At 43.1% G+C, this 13,743-nt stretch overlaps 2 protein-coding genes across 5 annotated transcripts in view; both read right to left on the bottom strand.

Moving 5' to 3' along the window:
• Positions 1–5,288: 5,288 nt before the first annotated feature.
• LOC310987555 (protein NLRC3-like) overlaps positions 5,289–13,743 on the bottom strand; it is a 49,840-nt gene continuing 41,385 nt past the window's right edge. For all 4 annotated transcript variants that reach the window (XM_083973868.1, XM_083973871.1, XM_083973869.1 and 1 more), the window contains one exon: positions 5,289–5,332. In XM_083973868.1, coding sequence (XP_083829994.1) covers positions 5,314–5,332 — 19 coding nt within the window. In that variant the 3' untranslated portion in view covers positions 5,289–5,313. The remainder of the gene's footprint in view (positions 5,333–13,743) is intronic.
• Positions 5,405–13,440, bottom strand: LOC310987261 (protein NLRC3-like; the record flags this gene model as incomplete). The annotated part of the gene is made up of 8 exons (XM_083973450.1): positions 13,434–13,440; positions 12,789–12,932; positions 12,151–12,279; positions 10,576–10,769; positions 10,158–10,414; positions 8,284–9,839; positions 6,354–6,530; positions 5,405–5,618 (listed from the first exon to the last, which is right to left on the bottom strand). Coding segments are annotated over exons 2-8 (2,652 nt in total), but the record flags the coding sequence as incomplete, so codon positions are not given.

The raw sequence follows: 13,743 nt of genomic DNA, 5'->3' as shown, positions 1-13,743 counted from the left end.
CAGTAGTCGCACTTTGAGTCACCCGTTTGAGCTGAGCAGCGTCATGACGTCACCCGCAGTGCACGGTCACGTCAGACGCTCGGACCTTCGGACTTATGCTGCGTTTGTAACAACTCGGAACTCAAAGTTTTCCGAACATATTTGTTATTTCTCTAAGATATTAAATGATATGTTACAATATTTTAAAAATCTAATTCTTTTCTAACTATTTTTGTGTCCTTTGTAATGTTTTAATGTCTTGCTTGAAGCATGTTGAATGCAAGTTTGTCCGCAGTCCGCCTGGCGTGTTGCGTCTGGAACACAAATCAACAGGGGGAGAGTCAAAGTTCCGAGTTGTCTTGAATGCAGCATCATTAACTGTCAACGTTCAAACAAAACACGGTAATTTCTGATGTTTTTAGACAACACAGACGCGTACAGACTGTATATTTTTTTTCTGTTGCCTCTCTTACGTCTTCACACGGACGTAAAAAATAGACTTTTTGTACCAGACGGCGTAGCATAGCAACTTAACGATCCACTGTGTGCGTCATTAGCTGTTCCGGTTCCCGCCGTTGGTGGCGTGATCCAGAGAAGCGGCTCTGGTCGCCTAGCAACAACGACGACGAGGAATAACGGTTTTCTTCACAGAAAGTTAGTTAAAGGCTCTTAGCTTTCACCGTTGTACCATTGCTACAGAAGTAAGTAAGTAAACTTTATTCAGTTTTAGATTTTAAAGTGTTTCTGTCTGTGTTGTTTGATTTTTATCACCAGCGAACAGTGAAGGTTGGGAAATGCTGGACCTTTGTCGACAAGATGAAGAGGACTAGCTAACGTTAGTAGCTACAGAAGGAGCTCAAGGTGAGGTGAGTACAGCAGCCTCCATTAGATTTAAGGGATATTTCAGCTTTTTGGAAGTGGGGTTGTATTGAGCTAAAAATGCCCTTACGTACACTATCTGCAGTAGAAATAAAAAATAATAGATAAATAAAAGGTCTCTGCTCTCCCCCACTGAGAAACACCGGCGCATCGTGCTGCACCGAGACACAGGCAGTACACTGTTGTCAATGAGGGACAACTAATCAGCATAGTTTCACCGCCTACGAGAAGTCCCGTCTCAAAATTATACACCAGTTCAAGAGTACGATTTAAAGCTGTTTGAATCAGTGGTGTTTGGAAGAGGTGGAGTGATACAGCGCGTTGTGGAGCCTGCCTGTGTGGAGGAGTACCGAGGAGTGTCCTATTTTCTTTACATCACCACACAATATTGCTTTTCTCTCTCTCTTTCTTTTCTAGTTGTTTTATGTTGTTCTTCACATTACTGTAAATTAAATTTATGTTGTATGTTTATCTTTAGGAGGACCATTTGACAAGCCCTTAGGGGTTTTTTCGGTTTCTACTGCACATTTGCTTTATCTACTGTATACATAGTATGTTTTTTGTTGTTGTTCTACTTTTTAATATTGCTGTTTTATATATATTTCATGTGCTAATAAAAAAATACAAATACAAAAATACAGAGTGAGTTGGTTAGTTCCAGATTTAAAAAAAAAAAAAACTTTTTTCCAACCAGCTTGTTACTTTAGATTGTACTATTGAACTGGTGTATTATTTTGAGATGGGACTTCTCGTAGGCGGTGAAAAGACACTATTGATTGTCCTTCATTGACAACAGTGTTATGGATGCACTGGTGTTTCTCATTGGGGGGAAGCAGAGACTAATCCACTGCAGATATTATACTTAATGGGCATTTGTAGCTGAAATAACCCTTTAATATATAGGTGAACCGTTGGAAGTCCAGGAACAATGGAGCTGATCCTGATCCATGAAGGACAATACTGAAGCTGAAGACCACCGTCCGTCCTCAGGTCAGGCTGAATGTTGGTCAGTGAGTGTAGCAGGTGTAGCTACTTCTGTCCATCACCACCAGGTGTCTCCAAACAGCAGTAAACAACACAATATGTGTCTCAGGTGCACAAAGAGAGAACAAAACCATGGATAAGATTACAAATTTATTGAAAATACATAAAATGTTTTTGATTTTAGCTAATATAACATCTGTTGGGTCAGATATGAATAAAGTGCTTCATTATTATTATTATTATTATTTTTGAATTTTCATATAAGATTCAGTGAAAATATCACAGTCATTTACAGTGGATGCACACATTTATAAATGACAAGAAAATAAAACATGTTCTGATCTACATACATTACAAGTATGAAATGTGCTGGTATTAGACAATATACAGTGAATAAACAAAAGGACATGAAGGTAAGTGAACACTACAGGTGAGGTATCTACAACATCAACACACCAAAGGATATTATGTTTTTATCTTTTTTCTTTAACATTTCTACTTTTCAACTTTTTTTTCTTTTCTTTTTTTTAATAACATAAGGCAGTTAAAACCAGAGCTTGAAATGAGTAAGGTAACCTTCTCTTCCTGGAACTGTATCGAAGTCCGAACACAACTTTTACAGTCATAAAGAACAACCTGTCCAATAAACCCACATTTAAAACCTTTCAATGCCCATTAAACAGTGCAGCAGAACAAGCCACTGGTGTCAATAATTTACAATAATTTGCAGTGACTTTTCACAGTAGCTTAGTTTCCTGTATTATTCATCTGAAGATTACACTACAGTTTATATTGATAAAGTAGGTCTACTTGATTATTACAAAATATAGGCTTCCTTATTGCTGTATAACATAAATAGTTAAACGCTTTCTGTGAGTTAAAAAAAATACACATGAATATTTTCCATAGAAATGTGAGTCTTTCACATTTTCACATGCATAAAGAACAGCCTGTCCAATGAACCCACATTCAAAACATTTAAATGCTCATTAAACAGTGCATATAGCAGAACATGCCACTGGTGTCAAACCACTGATAATAAATTCCAACCGGTGACAACGTTACACAAACAAAGACCATATATTGCAGTGATTTATCAAATTAGCTCGGTTTCCTGTATTATTTATCTGAAGATTATATTACAGTCTTTATTAATAACACAGGTCTACTTGTTTATAGGATTCCTTATTGCTGTAGACAAATTCGTTCTGTGACAAAACAAATACACATGAATATTTCCCATAGAAATGTGAAACCAAGCACAACTTTCACATCCATAAAGAGCATGTCCAATAGACCCACATTGAAAACCTTTCATCACTCGTAATCAAACCACTGATAATTAATCCAAAGATGGTGACAATGTTATAAAAACAAAGACTAACAGCCTATATACTGCTGTCTTTATTACTAACAACAACTTAATAAACACAAAATAGAGCATTCCTTATAGCTGTACATGTATAGTAAAACTCTTTAGTTTAAAAGTTTAAAAAATATACATATTTATATATTTTCCATAGAAATATCTGTTTTCAAATCTAACATGACATCGGCCAAACACCGGGACTCCAGCACAGTGCCAGAAAACATTAAGTACCGATACAGTTTTACTTTCACTTAGCCCCACCCACCTTCACCACAGAGTAACATGATCGGCTCCTTAAACTTATGAAACTCTGCCAGACTGACATTGTCATTGGTTCAACGTGGACACACTCAGTCATGATTAGGGTTTAATATTTTTTAATAACATGAATCAGATCCCGGGATAAGACGACCCATTTCGTTGGGGCATCTTGTTGTGGACCTGTAGTTTATAGCCAATACTAGGGATGGGCATGATTAATCGATGATCGATTATTGATCGTTAAGAATTTTATCGATCACGTTAATTTTTTATCGATTTATTATAAGGGATCATGTAGAGGGCAGATGTTGTTATGTAGAAATATTTTTTTTCATAACAACCAATAAACTCTATATTATTATTATATATTATTATTATTACATGGTTTAAGAGTGAAATCATTCATTAAATATGACGGGGCGCTTGTGTCGCGGACTTGGTGCAACAGAGACGAGCTGTGACTCCGCGGCTCCGCCCGCTCTGATCAGCAGGTTTGGTTTTCAGCAGCAGTGTGGAAGGAGCCTCCACTCTCTCTGTAAGTTACAAGCTACAAGTCATTTATCTAACATCACAATTAGTCCGAAGCTGTTTAACTACGGTTAAAACGAAACTTAAGGTAAATATCCTGCATAGTTTGATTCTCTTTTCTGTGCCGCGCTGATCAGAGCGCCGCTCCGCGGTGTGTTGGCCACAGAAATAACAATAAAACACACGCTTTCACAGTTTGAAAGTGCTTGCGATTTCTTTCGTACAAGTGCAGCCAAACACGAGGCTGAAGAGAGAGGGACAGCAGAGCTGCTCTGACGGCTCAGCTGCAGGTGCGCCAGGCAGCACAACTTTTTTTTTTTTTTTTTTTTAAATGCCGGTGTCGGCACGGTCCCTGCAGGTGAAGCACAAGCACACAGACGTCCGTGTACGTTGTTGTCCGACCTTCCTAAACGGGGACTGCCCTGGATTACTGGCACACGCCATAGCCGCACGCATTCTGTTATTAAATTGAAAATTAATATTCATATTAATATGAATATTAATATTAACGATTAAATCGATAATTGATCGTTAATTTCCCCGATGATCGATCAAAAAGATTTCTTCAAATGCCCATCCCTAGCCAATACAGTCACATCGACATCAACTCACGATATGTTAATAGACAGGTGTCTATATGGGACAGGCTTTTATTTAATTTAGAGAATTAATGCACTTGAGTCTGGTCGCAATAGCGGACCGGACCGGGTCGGGTCTTTGAGAACTGTAGCAGGAATGAAGCACTTTGAGAGGTTTTGTTCATTCACAAGAACTTGAAGAAAACAGACCCGGCTTCTAATTGAGACCGGCTTTTATTTGCTCAAACCTGGAGACAGACCTGACCCAGTGCAACCGGCATCTCAAGACGCCTTTTTTTTTTGAGAGAGAGAATTTACAGTACACTACCGTAGCCAACATGACGGTCTGGGAGACGCTGTGCGCTACTGTAGGGGGGATGAGAAGGCTCGCGGTTCAAATGATGTAGACTTGATCTTGTCATTCTCCAGTTTTTGAAAATGCCCCCACACAAAACTGGTCACAGACCCAGACATCATTAGCGGAGGCAGCCTGTAGCTGAATAGTGAGCCTGTATTACCGTAGTTACGGTGGCACCGTCGCCTCTATCAACGTTACTGCATTAGACACGCACCATTGATTTTTTTTTATTAGGCTATTTTCCCGGTTTCCCGTCATAACCTTTCCCGGGAATCGAGAAATAGTTTTGATCAGATTTCCCGGGAATCCCGGGTCCTGGGATTAAACCCTAGTCATGATCAATATTTCACTCATTTGTCACACACACACACTCCTCTTCAGTCCTCTTCTCTCCACCTGTGGAGTGAAGCAGACAGACGTCAGATCAGACTTGATGCTACGATACATGACAAACTCTGATTGGCTAATGTTCTCTGTGAGTAAGGACTGACTCCGCCCCTCTACTGACCTCACAGTCTCCAGTTTATAGTCTGGACTCTCCACACGCTCCCACAGCTCCATCAAGTCATAGTACTCGAGATTGTTTCCTCTCAGGTCCAGGTGTCTCAGGTGGGAGGGGTTGGACTTCAGAGCTGAGGTCAGATGGACACAGCTCCTTCCTGTCAACTCGCAGTGACTCAGTCTGAAGATGAAGATTAAATTAAATTAAATCATTGATTTTCAATCACAATCAACCTGACTCATGGTGGTTCTTAAAGGGATAGTTCAACATTTTGGCAAATTAGCCCATTGCCATAATCCCTATAGTCATAGCAGTAGGTTCATTACCTTTAATTGTCGGTGCAAGCTATTTTTAGAACGGTGGAGCAGAGCCGTGAGCTGCTCAGAGCTACGCTACGGAGGCTCATGGGATTTCTTGGTTTCCCTCATCATCAAACTCATCAAATACACAATCCAACAACTCCACAACGCTCTGGTGGACAAGTTGTGACCTGTATTCACCACGCTATGAGATAATAACAGAACGTTACCAGACAGAGTTGTTTTAGAGGTAAATTCATGCAAAACCACTGATGCGTGTTGTGTTCAGGGACAATTTTTCAGCATGCAGTCTCTGTACCTCGAAAACGGCTCAGTTTCGTAACGTTCTGTTATCTCATAGCGTGGTGAGTGTGCAGGTCACAACTTTCTAAGTCGCCATTCTAAAAATAGCTTGCACCGACAATGCTGTGTGTCTGTTGTCGACCTGTCGTGTTATGTCTTGTTGTGTTATGTCTCGCTATGGACCTATGGGGTCCGAAATAAAGGTAACGAACCTACTGCTATGACTATAGCGATTATGGCAATGGGCCAATTTGCCAAAATGTTGAACTATCCCTTTAACAGAGATTTCATCTGCTCCAGTCAGTGAACTGACCTCAGAGTCTCCAATTTACAGTGTGGACTCCTCAGTCCATCAGACAGAAGCTTCACTCCAAAGTTCTGTATGTTGTAGTTGTAACTCAGGTCCAGGTCTGTCAGGTGGGAGGGGTTGGACTTAAGAGCTGAGGCCACAACTTCACAGTGAGTCTTTAGGAGCCCACAAGAATTCAGCCTGTAATCAGAGAAAATATTCAATCTGTTAGAATCAAATCAGACAGTGGACAAGTAGATCATCTCCATGAAAAACTCCAACTACTTCAAACAACTTTGAAGTTTACGGGAGTCTACAGGATCTGAAGACCGAACTGATCCCCAAGACACACACTGGGCCTGATGTAGACCTGTAATCTGGACCTTTTCAGGTACAGATACAGAACCTCAGGAGAACATGCCATCACAATACACATGCAACAAAGTAGCATGCCAAAGAACAGATATACAGTATAGATGCTTATCAGTAGGTGACGTCACGAAGCGTTCCACCTGGCCGCCGCCATGCTGGGTACCGAACACTTGAGTTAACCTCTATTCAGCTCAGTGCAGCCACATCCTCTCTGACCAGAAATGACTGCTGCATGTAGTTTGGATATGGATATTTCTCATTTTGATGGCCTTGCCTTGAAAGCACACACCATTTCTGCTGAGACGAGCTTTGACAGCGCGGTGCGCCGCTCTCTCTCCCGTTAAAAGTTAATCTAGCTCACCCAGCTGACCTCTCTCTCTCCTCGTCTCTCTCTCTCTCTCTCTCTCTCTCTCTCTCTCTCTCTCAACCTGTTACTTATATGTGTTTAACCAAATACACGAAAAGCCAAATCAAATCAGAAATGCGTAGCCCACTTCTTTTTTAACTCACAGACATTTATTTTCATAAAGTAATAAAATATCTCGACATTTTGCCATCTTTAACATTGAGACAAAAGGCTGCAGGAATGGAAGAAGAATTCGGCAAATCATCTTATCACGCAAAAAGTCACAACAAACAGGTTTTGCACAATGGTTTGCACAGATAAGTCTTAAAATATGTGCAACACCTTCTTATCACAATCCACGCCATCTACACAGTTACTTATCACAAACCGTTAACAATTAATCCACACTCAAACCGAAGCAACAATAGTGTTAACTGTACTCAACAAGCTGTTTACAACAGATATGACAGACAACCTGGGCCGTGTGTGTGCGTGTATAAGAAAGGGAGGGAGGGAGGGAGGAAAAGTAGGTAAAACCTGCTAGCTGTTAGCTACCGTAGCTCAGGCGTCGGTCTCCCGTCAGGTAAAAGCTGCTGTTTATTCCTCAAATGAAGCTCATGTTGAGCCTCTCCGGTACAGTTATCCATCACTGCTGTTGAATTACCCGCTAAACTGCTGGACGCTAAAACCGAGGGGGCGTCTGTGTGTTTACAATTCACGAAAGAAAGCAACGTGAACGTACGTGCCGCTCACACTCAGTAGAGTGAGGCAGCCTCCCTTGGCGTACGTCTCCCAAGCTGTTTAATGACGGTAAAAATGAAACAGAAAGTAAATATCCTGCATAGTTTCTCTTTTCTGTGCTGCGCTGATCAGAGCGGCGTCCCTACCTAGTGTATTTTACTTAGCAACGATCTGTTAAACAGGAATAACAGACTGTTAAATGCAAAATCAAGATGTAAATAAATATCAGAAATATCAATAAATTATCGGAATACGACATTCAATAGAGCCATGTAATAAAAAAAGGTTTATCCACTATTTTTGTGAGATTTGATGTCACAGCCATGATGTATCAGGTCACAGCCCATAGACTGCCTTTGGAAGTCGGTACCCAAGATGGCGCTGTGACCGGCTGCGAACGCTGTGTGACGTCATGTGATATCTATCTATAATTTGTATCTGAATATGACTGATCTAGTGATCAGTATTCATTGATCATGTCTGGACTGGACTCACCGAGCCTTCCTGCAGTTCCTCACAGCAGGGAGCAGTCTCCGTTGTCCCTCTGGTGATGTGTTGAACTTGTCCAGGTCCAACTCGTCCATAACCTGCTCTGACATCTGCAGCATGTAGGCCAGAGCTGAACACTGGATCTCAGAGAGTTTCTCCTTTGATCTGTTCTCTGACTTCAGGAACTGTTGGATCTGCTGATAAACTGACTGGTCCTTCATCTCCATCAGACAGTGGAAGATGTTGATGCTTCTGTCAGGAGAAGTAAAATAACTGTTCATCTCCTTTAGGTTGTTAATGGCTCTCTGGATGGTTTCTGGACTGTTGTCTGTCTGACCCAGCAGACCTCCTAACAGCCTCTGGTTGGACTCCAGAGAGAGGCCATGAAGGAAGCGAACAAACAGGTCCAGGTGACCATTTTTACTTCTGAAGGATTTGTCCATGGCGCTCTGCAGGAAGTCATCCAGGGTTAAGCCATCCTGTTGTTTTCCCAAGAACTTCTTGAGGACCTGTGTGTTCCTGTTGGTGAAACAGTGGAACATGTAGACTGCAGCCAGAAACTCCTGAACACTCAGATGAACAAAGCAGTAGACTGTTCTCTGGAAGATCACACTCTCTCTTTTGAAGATCTCAGTACAGAGTCCTGAGTTCACCAAGGCCTCTGTGACATCCAGACCACACTGCTCCAGGTCTTCTTGGTAGAACATGATGTTTCCTTTCTCCAGCTGTTCAAACGCCAGCCTCCCCAGCTTCAGAAGAACTTCCCTGTCGGCCTCTGTCAGCTCCTGTGGACTCGTCTCATGTCCTTCACCGTACTTGTTCTTCTTTCTCTTTGTCTGGACCAGCAGGAAGTGTGAGTACAGGTCAGTCGTGGTCTTGGGCAGCTCTCCTCTCTGGTCTGTGGTCAACATGTGCTCCAGAACTGTAGCACTGATCCAGCAGAAGACTGGGACTTGACACATGATGTGGAGGGTCCTGGACGTCTTGATGTGTGATATGATTCTTCTGGACAGATCTTCATCACTGGACCTCCTCCTGAAGTACTCCTCTATCTGGGCGTCAGTGAAGCCTCGGACCTCTGTTACCCTGTCAACACATGTAGGAGGGATCTGATTGGCTGCTGCGGGTCTGGAGGTGATCCAGACCAGAGCCGAGGGAAGCAGATTCCCCTGGATGAGGTTTGTCAGCAGCACGTTGACTGATGACGTCTGTGTGACATCAGACACAACCTCCCTGTTGTTGAAGTCCAGTGACAGTCGGCTTTCATCCAGGCCGTCAAAGATGAAGAGAAGTTTACAGACAGCCAGCTGCTGTGCTGTGACCTTCTGTAATGTTGGATGGAAAACATGGAGCAGCCTGAGAAGACTCAACCGCTGATCTCTGATCAGGTTCAGCTCCCTGAACGAAAGAGGAACCAGCAGGCTGACATCTTGGTTCTCCAAGCCCTCGGCCCAGTCCAGAGTGAACTTCTGTGCCCAGAAGGTTTTTCCAACGCCAGCGACGCCGTTGGTCAGAACCACTCTGATGGGTCTCCGTTGGACAGGTGAGACTGTAGAGATGTCCTTTCTCTGGTGGACGGGTAAGGCTTTAGGGATGTGACGTCTTCTTCGGTCAGGTAATAATTTAAAGATGTCATATGTCTGTTGTGATGCTTTGAAGATGTCCTGTTTCTGTTGGACAAGTAATGTTTCAGAGATGTGGCGTCTCCGTTGGTCAGGTAAGAGTACATAGATGGCTTGTCTCCGTTTGACAGGTAAGGCTTTAGAGAACTTGTATCTCCATTTTACAGGTCGGGCTTTAGAGATGTTTGTATGTTTGACAGATGAGACATTTCTCTGTTGGACAGGTGAGACCGTTGAGACTTCTTCTCTCTGTTGGACAGGTAAGTCTTTAAAGATGTCGTGGCACTTGATTGGAGTGTCATGGAGGGTCTTCTTCTTGGACGTTGTCTCCAGCTGTCTCACCTCATGTTGGGTATTAACCTCTTCACTCTGTCCCTCTGTGATGTAGAGCTCAGTGTAGACCTTGCTAAAAGGGATTCCTCTTCCTGTTCCCTCAGTTCCTTCAGTCACTCGTTCACATCTGGTCCTCAGACTGATCTTATGTTGATCTAAAACCTCCTGCAGACCACGATCTGCTGAGAGAGAAGAGACAGAGTCAGACTGAAGACAGAGAGTCTGACAATCTGATCAGATTATTTTCATCAGCTACAGAAAAACTACAGACAACAAAGAGAAGGTTTGAATCATCATCTTAAATGTCAGTGCTGTGTGATGGAACAATGACTCTGCAGCTCACCTCTGGTTCTGGGTCTTTTTCCACACTGGGGACAGGAGGGGGGTCCTGAAGAACCAGACTGGTCCCAGTCTGAGGTGAAGCACTGTCTGCAGAACCAGTGTCCACAGCTGGTGGAGACTGGATTCTTCAGGATGTCCTGACAGAGACCACAGCAGGACAGCTGCTGGTCCACAGAGACACCACTCCTCTTCCTCCTGTCAAGACATTTCTGGATCAACAACATGTCACAGCTCCACATCTGAGCTCTGATTGGTTAACCTCCTCAAGGGGGCGGGGCTGTCCTCTCACTCGCCCCTCTCGGTGGCCGTGTCTCCACTGCAGACAGGACCCACCGGGCTCTTATGGCGACGTGCAACAGTTTCGATCATTGCATGGTCGTTGTGCAGCGCTTTTTTTTTTTACTGCTCTTGTTGTTGCTGTTTTCTGTCAGTATAGCTTTCTTAAAAAAAATTAAAAAAAAGCCGTCTTGATCGTCACGTAATCCCGCGATCGCCTATTTACCACTCTCTTTTTTTTTTTACCAGGCCTACTGCCACTCTCGTCTTTTACTGAGTTATTCTCTCTTTTTTCCGGCCGTTTTTCCGTTTTTAGTAAGGTTGGGTTGTAAAAATGCATCTTATTTTGGGGCTTTCTCTTAGCGTCACATGATCCTGCTTTGAGTCTGACCAATCAGCACAGAGTAAATCTCAAGCCCCACCGGGACTTCTTCAGGGCCGATCCGAGTACCTACCCCCAGGCAGGGACTCCGTTCGGCCCCGTAAAAGTTCCTGTAAGCGGCCCTGTGGGGGAGGTTCCTGCAGTGGAGACACACACCAACGGGGCTGGCCCCGTAAAATTGCCCCCAAGTTCCTGCAGTGGAAACGCGCCTCATCAGACTGATGATTGGTCAGACTCAAAGCAGAATGTGATGCTAAGAGAAAGCCCCAAAATAAGCGGCATTTTTAAACCCAAATGTTACTAAAAACGGAAAGACGGCCGGAAAAAAGAGAGAATAACTGATTAAAAGACGAGAGTAGCAGTAGGCCTGGTAAAAAAAAAAGTGTGATAAGCGATCGCGGTATTACGTGACAATCGAGACGGCAGAAAAGAAAAAAACAACAAGAAGAGCAGTAAAAAAAAAAAAAATGCTGCACAATGACCTCGCGATGATCAAAACTGTTGCATGTCACCAGCGAGCCTGGTGGGTTCTGTCTGCAGTGGAGACACGGCCACCGAGAGGGCCGACTGAGAGGACGGGTCCTGTAGAAGTTCCTACACCCTCCTTTTACCAGGAACTCCTGCAGTGGAAACACGGCTATGGACAGAGTATGTGTGCATGTTTCTGTCTCTGAGGTTTGTTGTGAACCTTCAGAGTCTGATGGTTTCAATTCAATTCAATTTTAATTTATTTAAAAGGGACAATGTACAGTTAAAACATAAATGTTGCCATTTGATGCACTATACCAGATTGTAGCTTTAAGCTAATTTGCATCTGTAGTCCCTTGTAGTCCCTCTGTAGTTTCTCTCTGTTTCCTTCACCTGAGTCTAATGACTGAATCATCTTCAACTCAGTTTACAGTAGGAACCGTCTCTTACTTTTTGTCTGGTTTAGGTCCAGGTCCAGGTTCAGGACTGAAGTATGGAGGAGTAACTTTGGACCAGTCACTCTTCATGGACAGACAGATGGATCCTGGAGACTCTGCTCTCAGTCTGTGGTTCTGACCTCTGCAAACACAAACATGATTTTATTTAGATCACATTGATCACTGATCAGTTCTCTGATCACAAGGCGGTTTTGGTTGCTTAGTAACGGCAGACGGGACCATGGATGCGACCTCCCAAGCGCTTTGGTGTTTTGCACTCGTTTTTAGACGCTCCATGTGAATGCAGCCTAAATCCTAGCCTATGGAGATCTACTACTACCTAAGCCGCTGCAGCAGCCGCTTCAACTTTTGAACCATCATTTCCTCACCATCTCTTTCCCTTCCTGTTACAGACTGGATGGGGTGGAGTCACGTGACTACGCACGCTGTACATGTAGTACAGCGTCTTAAAGGGACATGAACATAGCCTACCTACACACACAGCCAAAAAAGACAAAAACGACTTTTATTTTCTATTAAAAAAACACCGAAAATACCGACATGGGCAAAATGACGTTGGTTATCGTCATAAAATTCGGTATCGGTAAATTTTCAGTTTATCACCCAGGCTAAGTGGAGACCGTCTCTTACTTTGTGTCTGATGGTCCAGGTTCAGGACTGAAGTATGGAGGAGTAACTCTGGACCAGCCACTCTTCATAGACAGACAGATGGATCCAGAAGACTGTGATCTGACGTCCACACGGGGGTCAGCCATCTTCAGGGCTCCAGTCAGTCTGAGAGAGAGACCAGGAACACTGACTGTCAGATCAGATGTTTGGACAATCTTTCTTTGTATGTTGGATAAGAGTCCACACCTGAACACATCTAAATGTCATTATTCAGTTTATGTGACAGCACCCCCTTGTGGTTTTCACCAGGCCCAGTGTGTGCAAAGATTCTTGACTTTTAGCATGTTAAAGCTCAGAAACAGATGGTTTATAATTTCATTAGAAAAGAAGACAAATAGATTCAGTAATTTGTGAGTGACTCTTTTTAACAGAGCACCTCTCCAACCAGCCTCACTGAGTAATAAAACACTGATGAATAGGTGAATTATGACTAAAAACAAAAGTAAAACTATCAAAGTCAGACAGAACAACAACACTTCACACTCAGCTGAGTTTCTCTCTGACAGTGTTTTAGTCTTTGACCTCGACCTGAGGACACAGAGAGAGGAGCAGGGAAACTGTACAGATGTGCAGCTCAATATAAACAGCTGTAGTTTAAAGTCTCACAGGTCTGTAGAAGGACTTACTGTGGGTCTGATGGTCCAGGTCCAGGTCTGAAGAGTGGAGGTGGGTTTGTGGATCAGAGGTGGACAGGCGGGTCCTGGAGACTGTGATCTGACCTCAACATGGTCTGAGAGAAACTAGGAACACTGTGGGATAACACACACACACACACACACACACACACACACACACACACAGGGTTAAAACAGTAAACACACACGAGTTTGGACAAACTGACAGCCGCTGTAAATATCACTTCTCTCATGACTTTTATTTTTTTATTATTAACTTTTTATTGAATTTTAAATGCTCT

The sequence above is a fragment of the Trachurus trachurus genome (assembly GCF_905171665.1).
Source record: "Trachurus trachurus genome assembly, chromosome: 6".
Lineage (NCBI taxonomy): Eukaryota > Metazoa > Chordata > Actinopteri > Carangiformes > Carangidae > Trachurus > Trachurus trachurus.
Note: the sequence above shows the minus strand (reverse complement) of the source record. Positions and strands in the feature narration are given on the sequence as shown.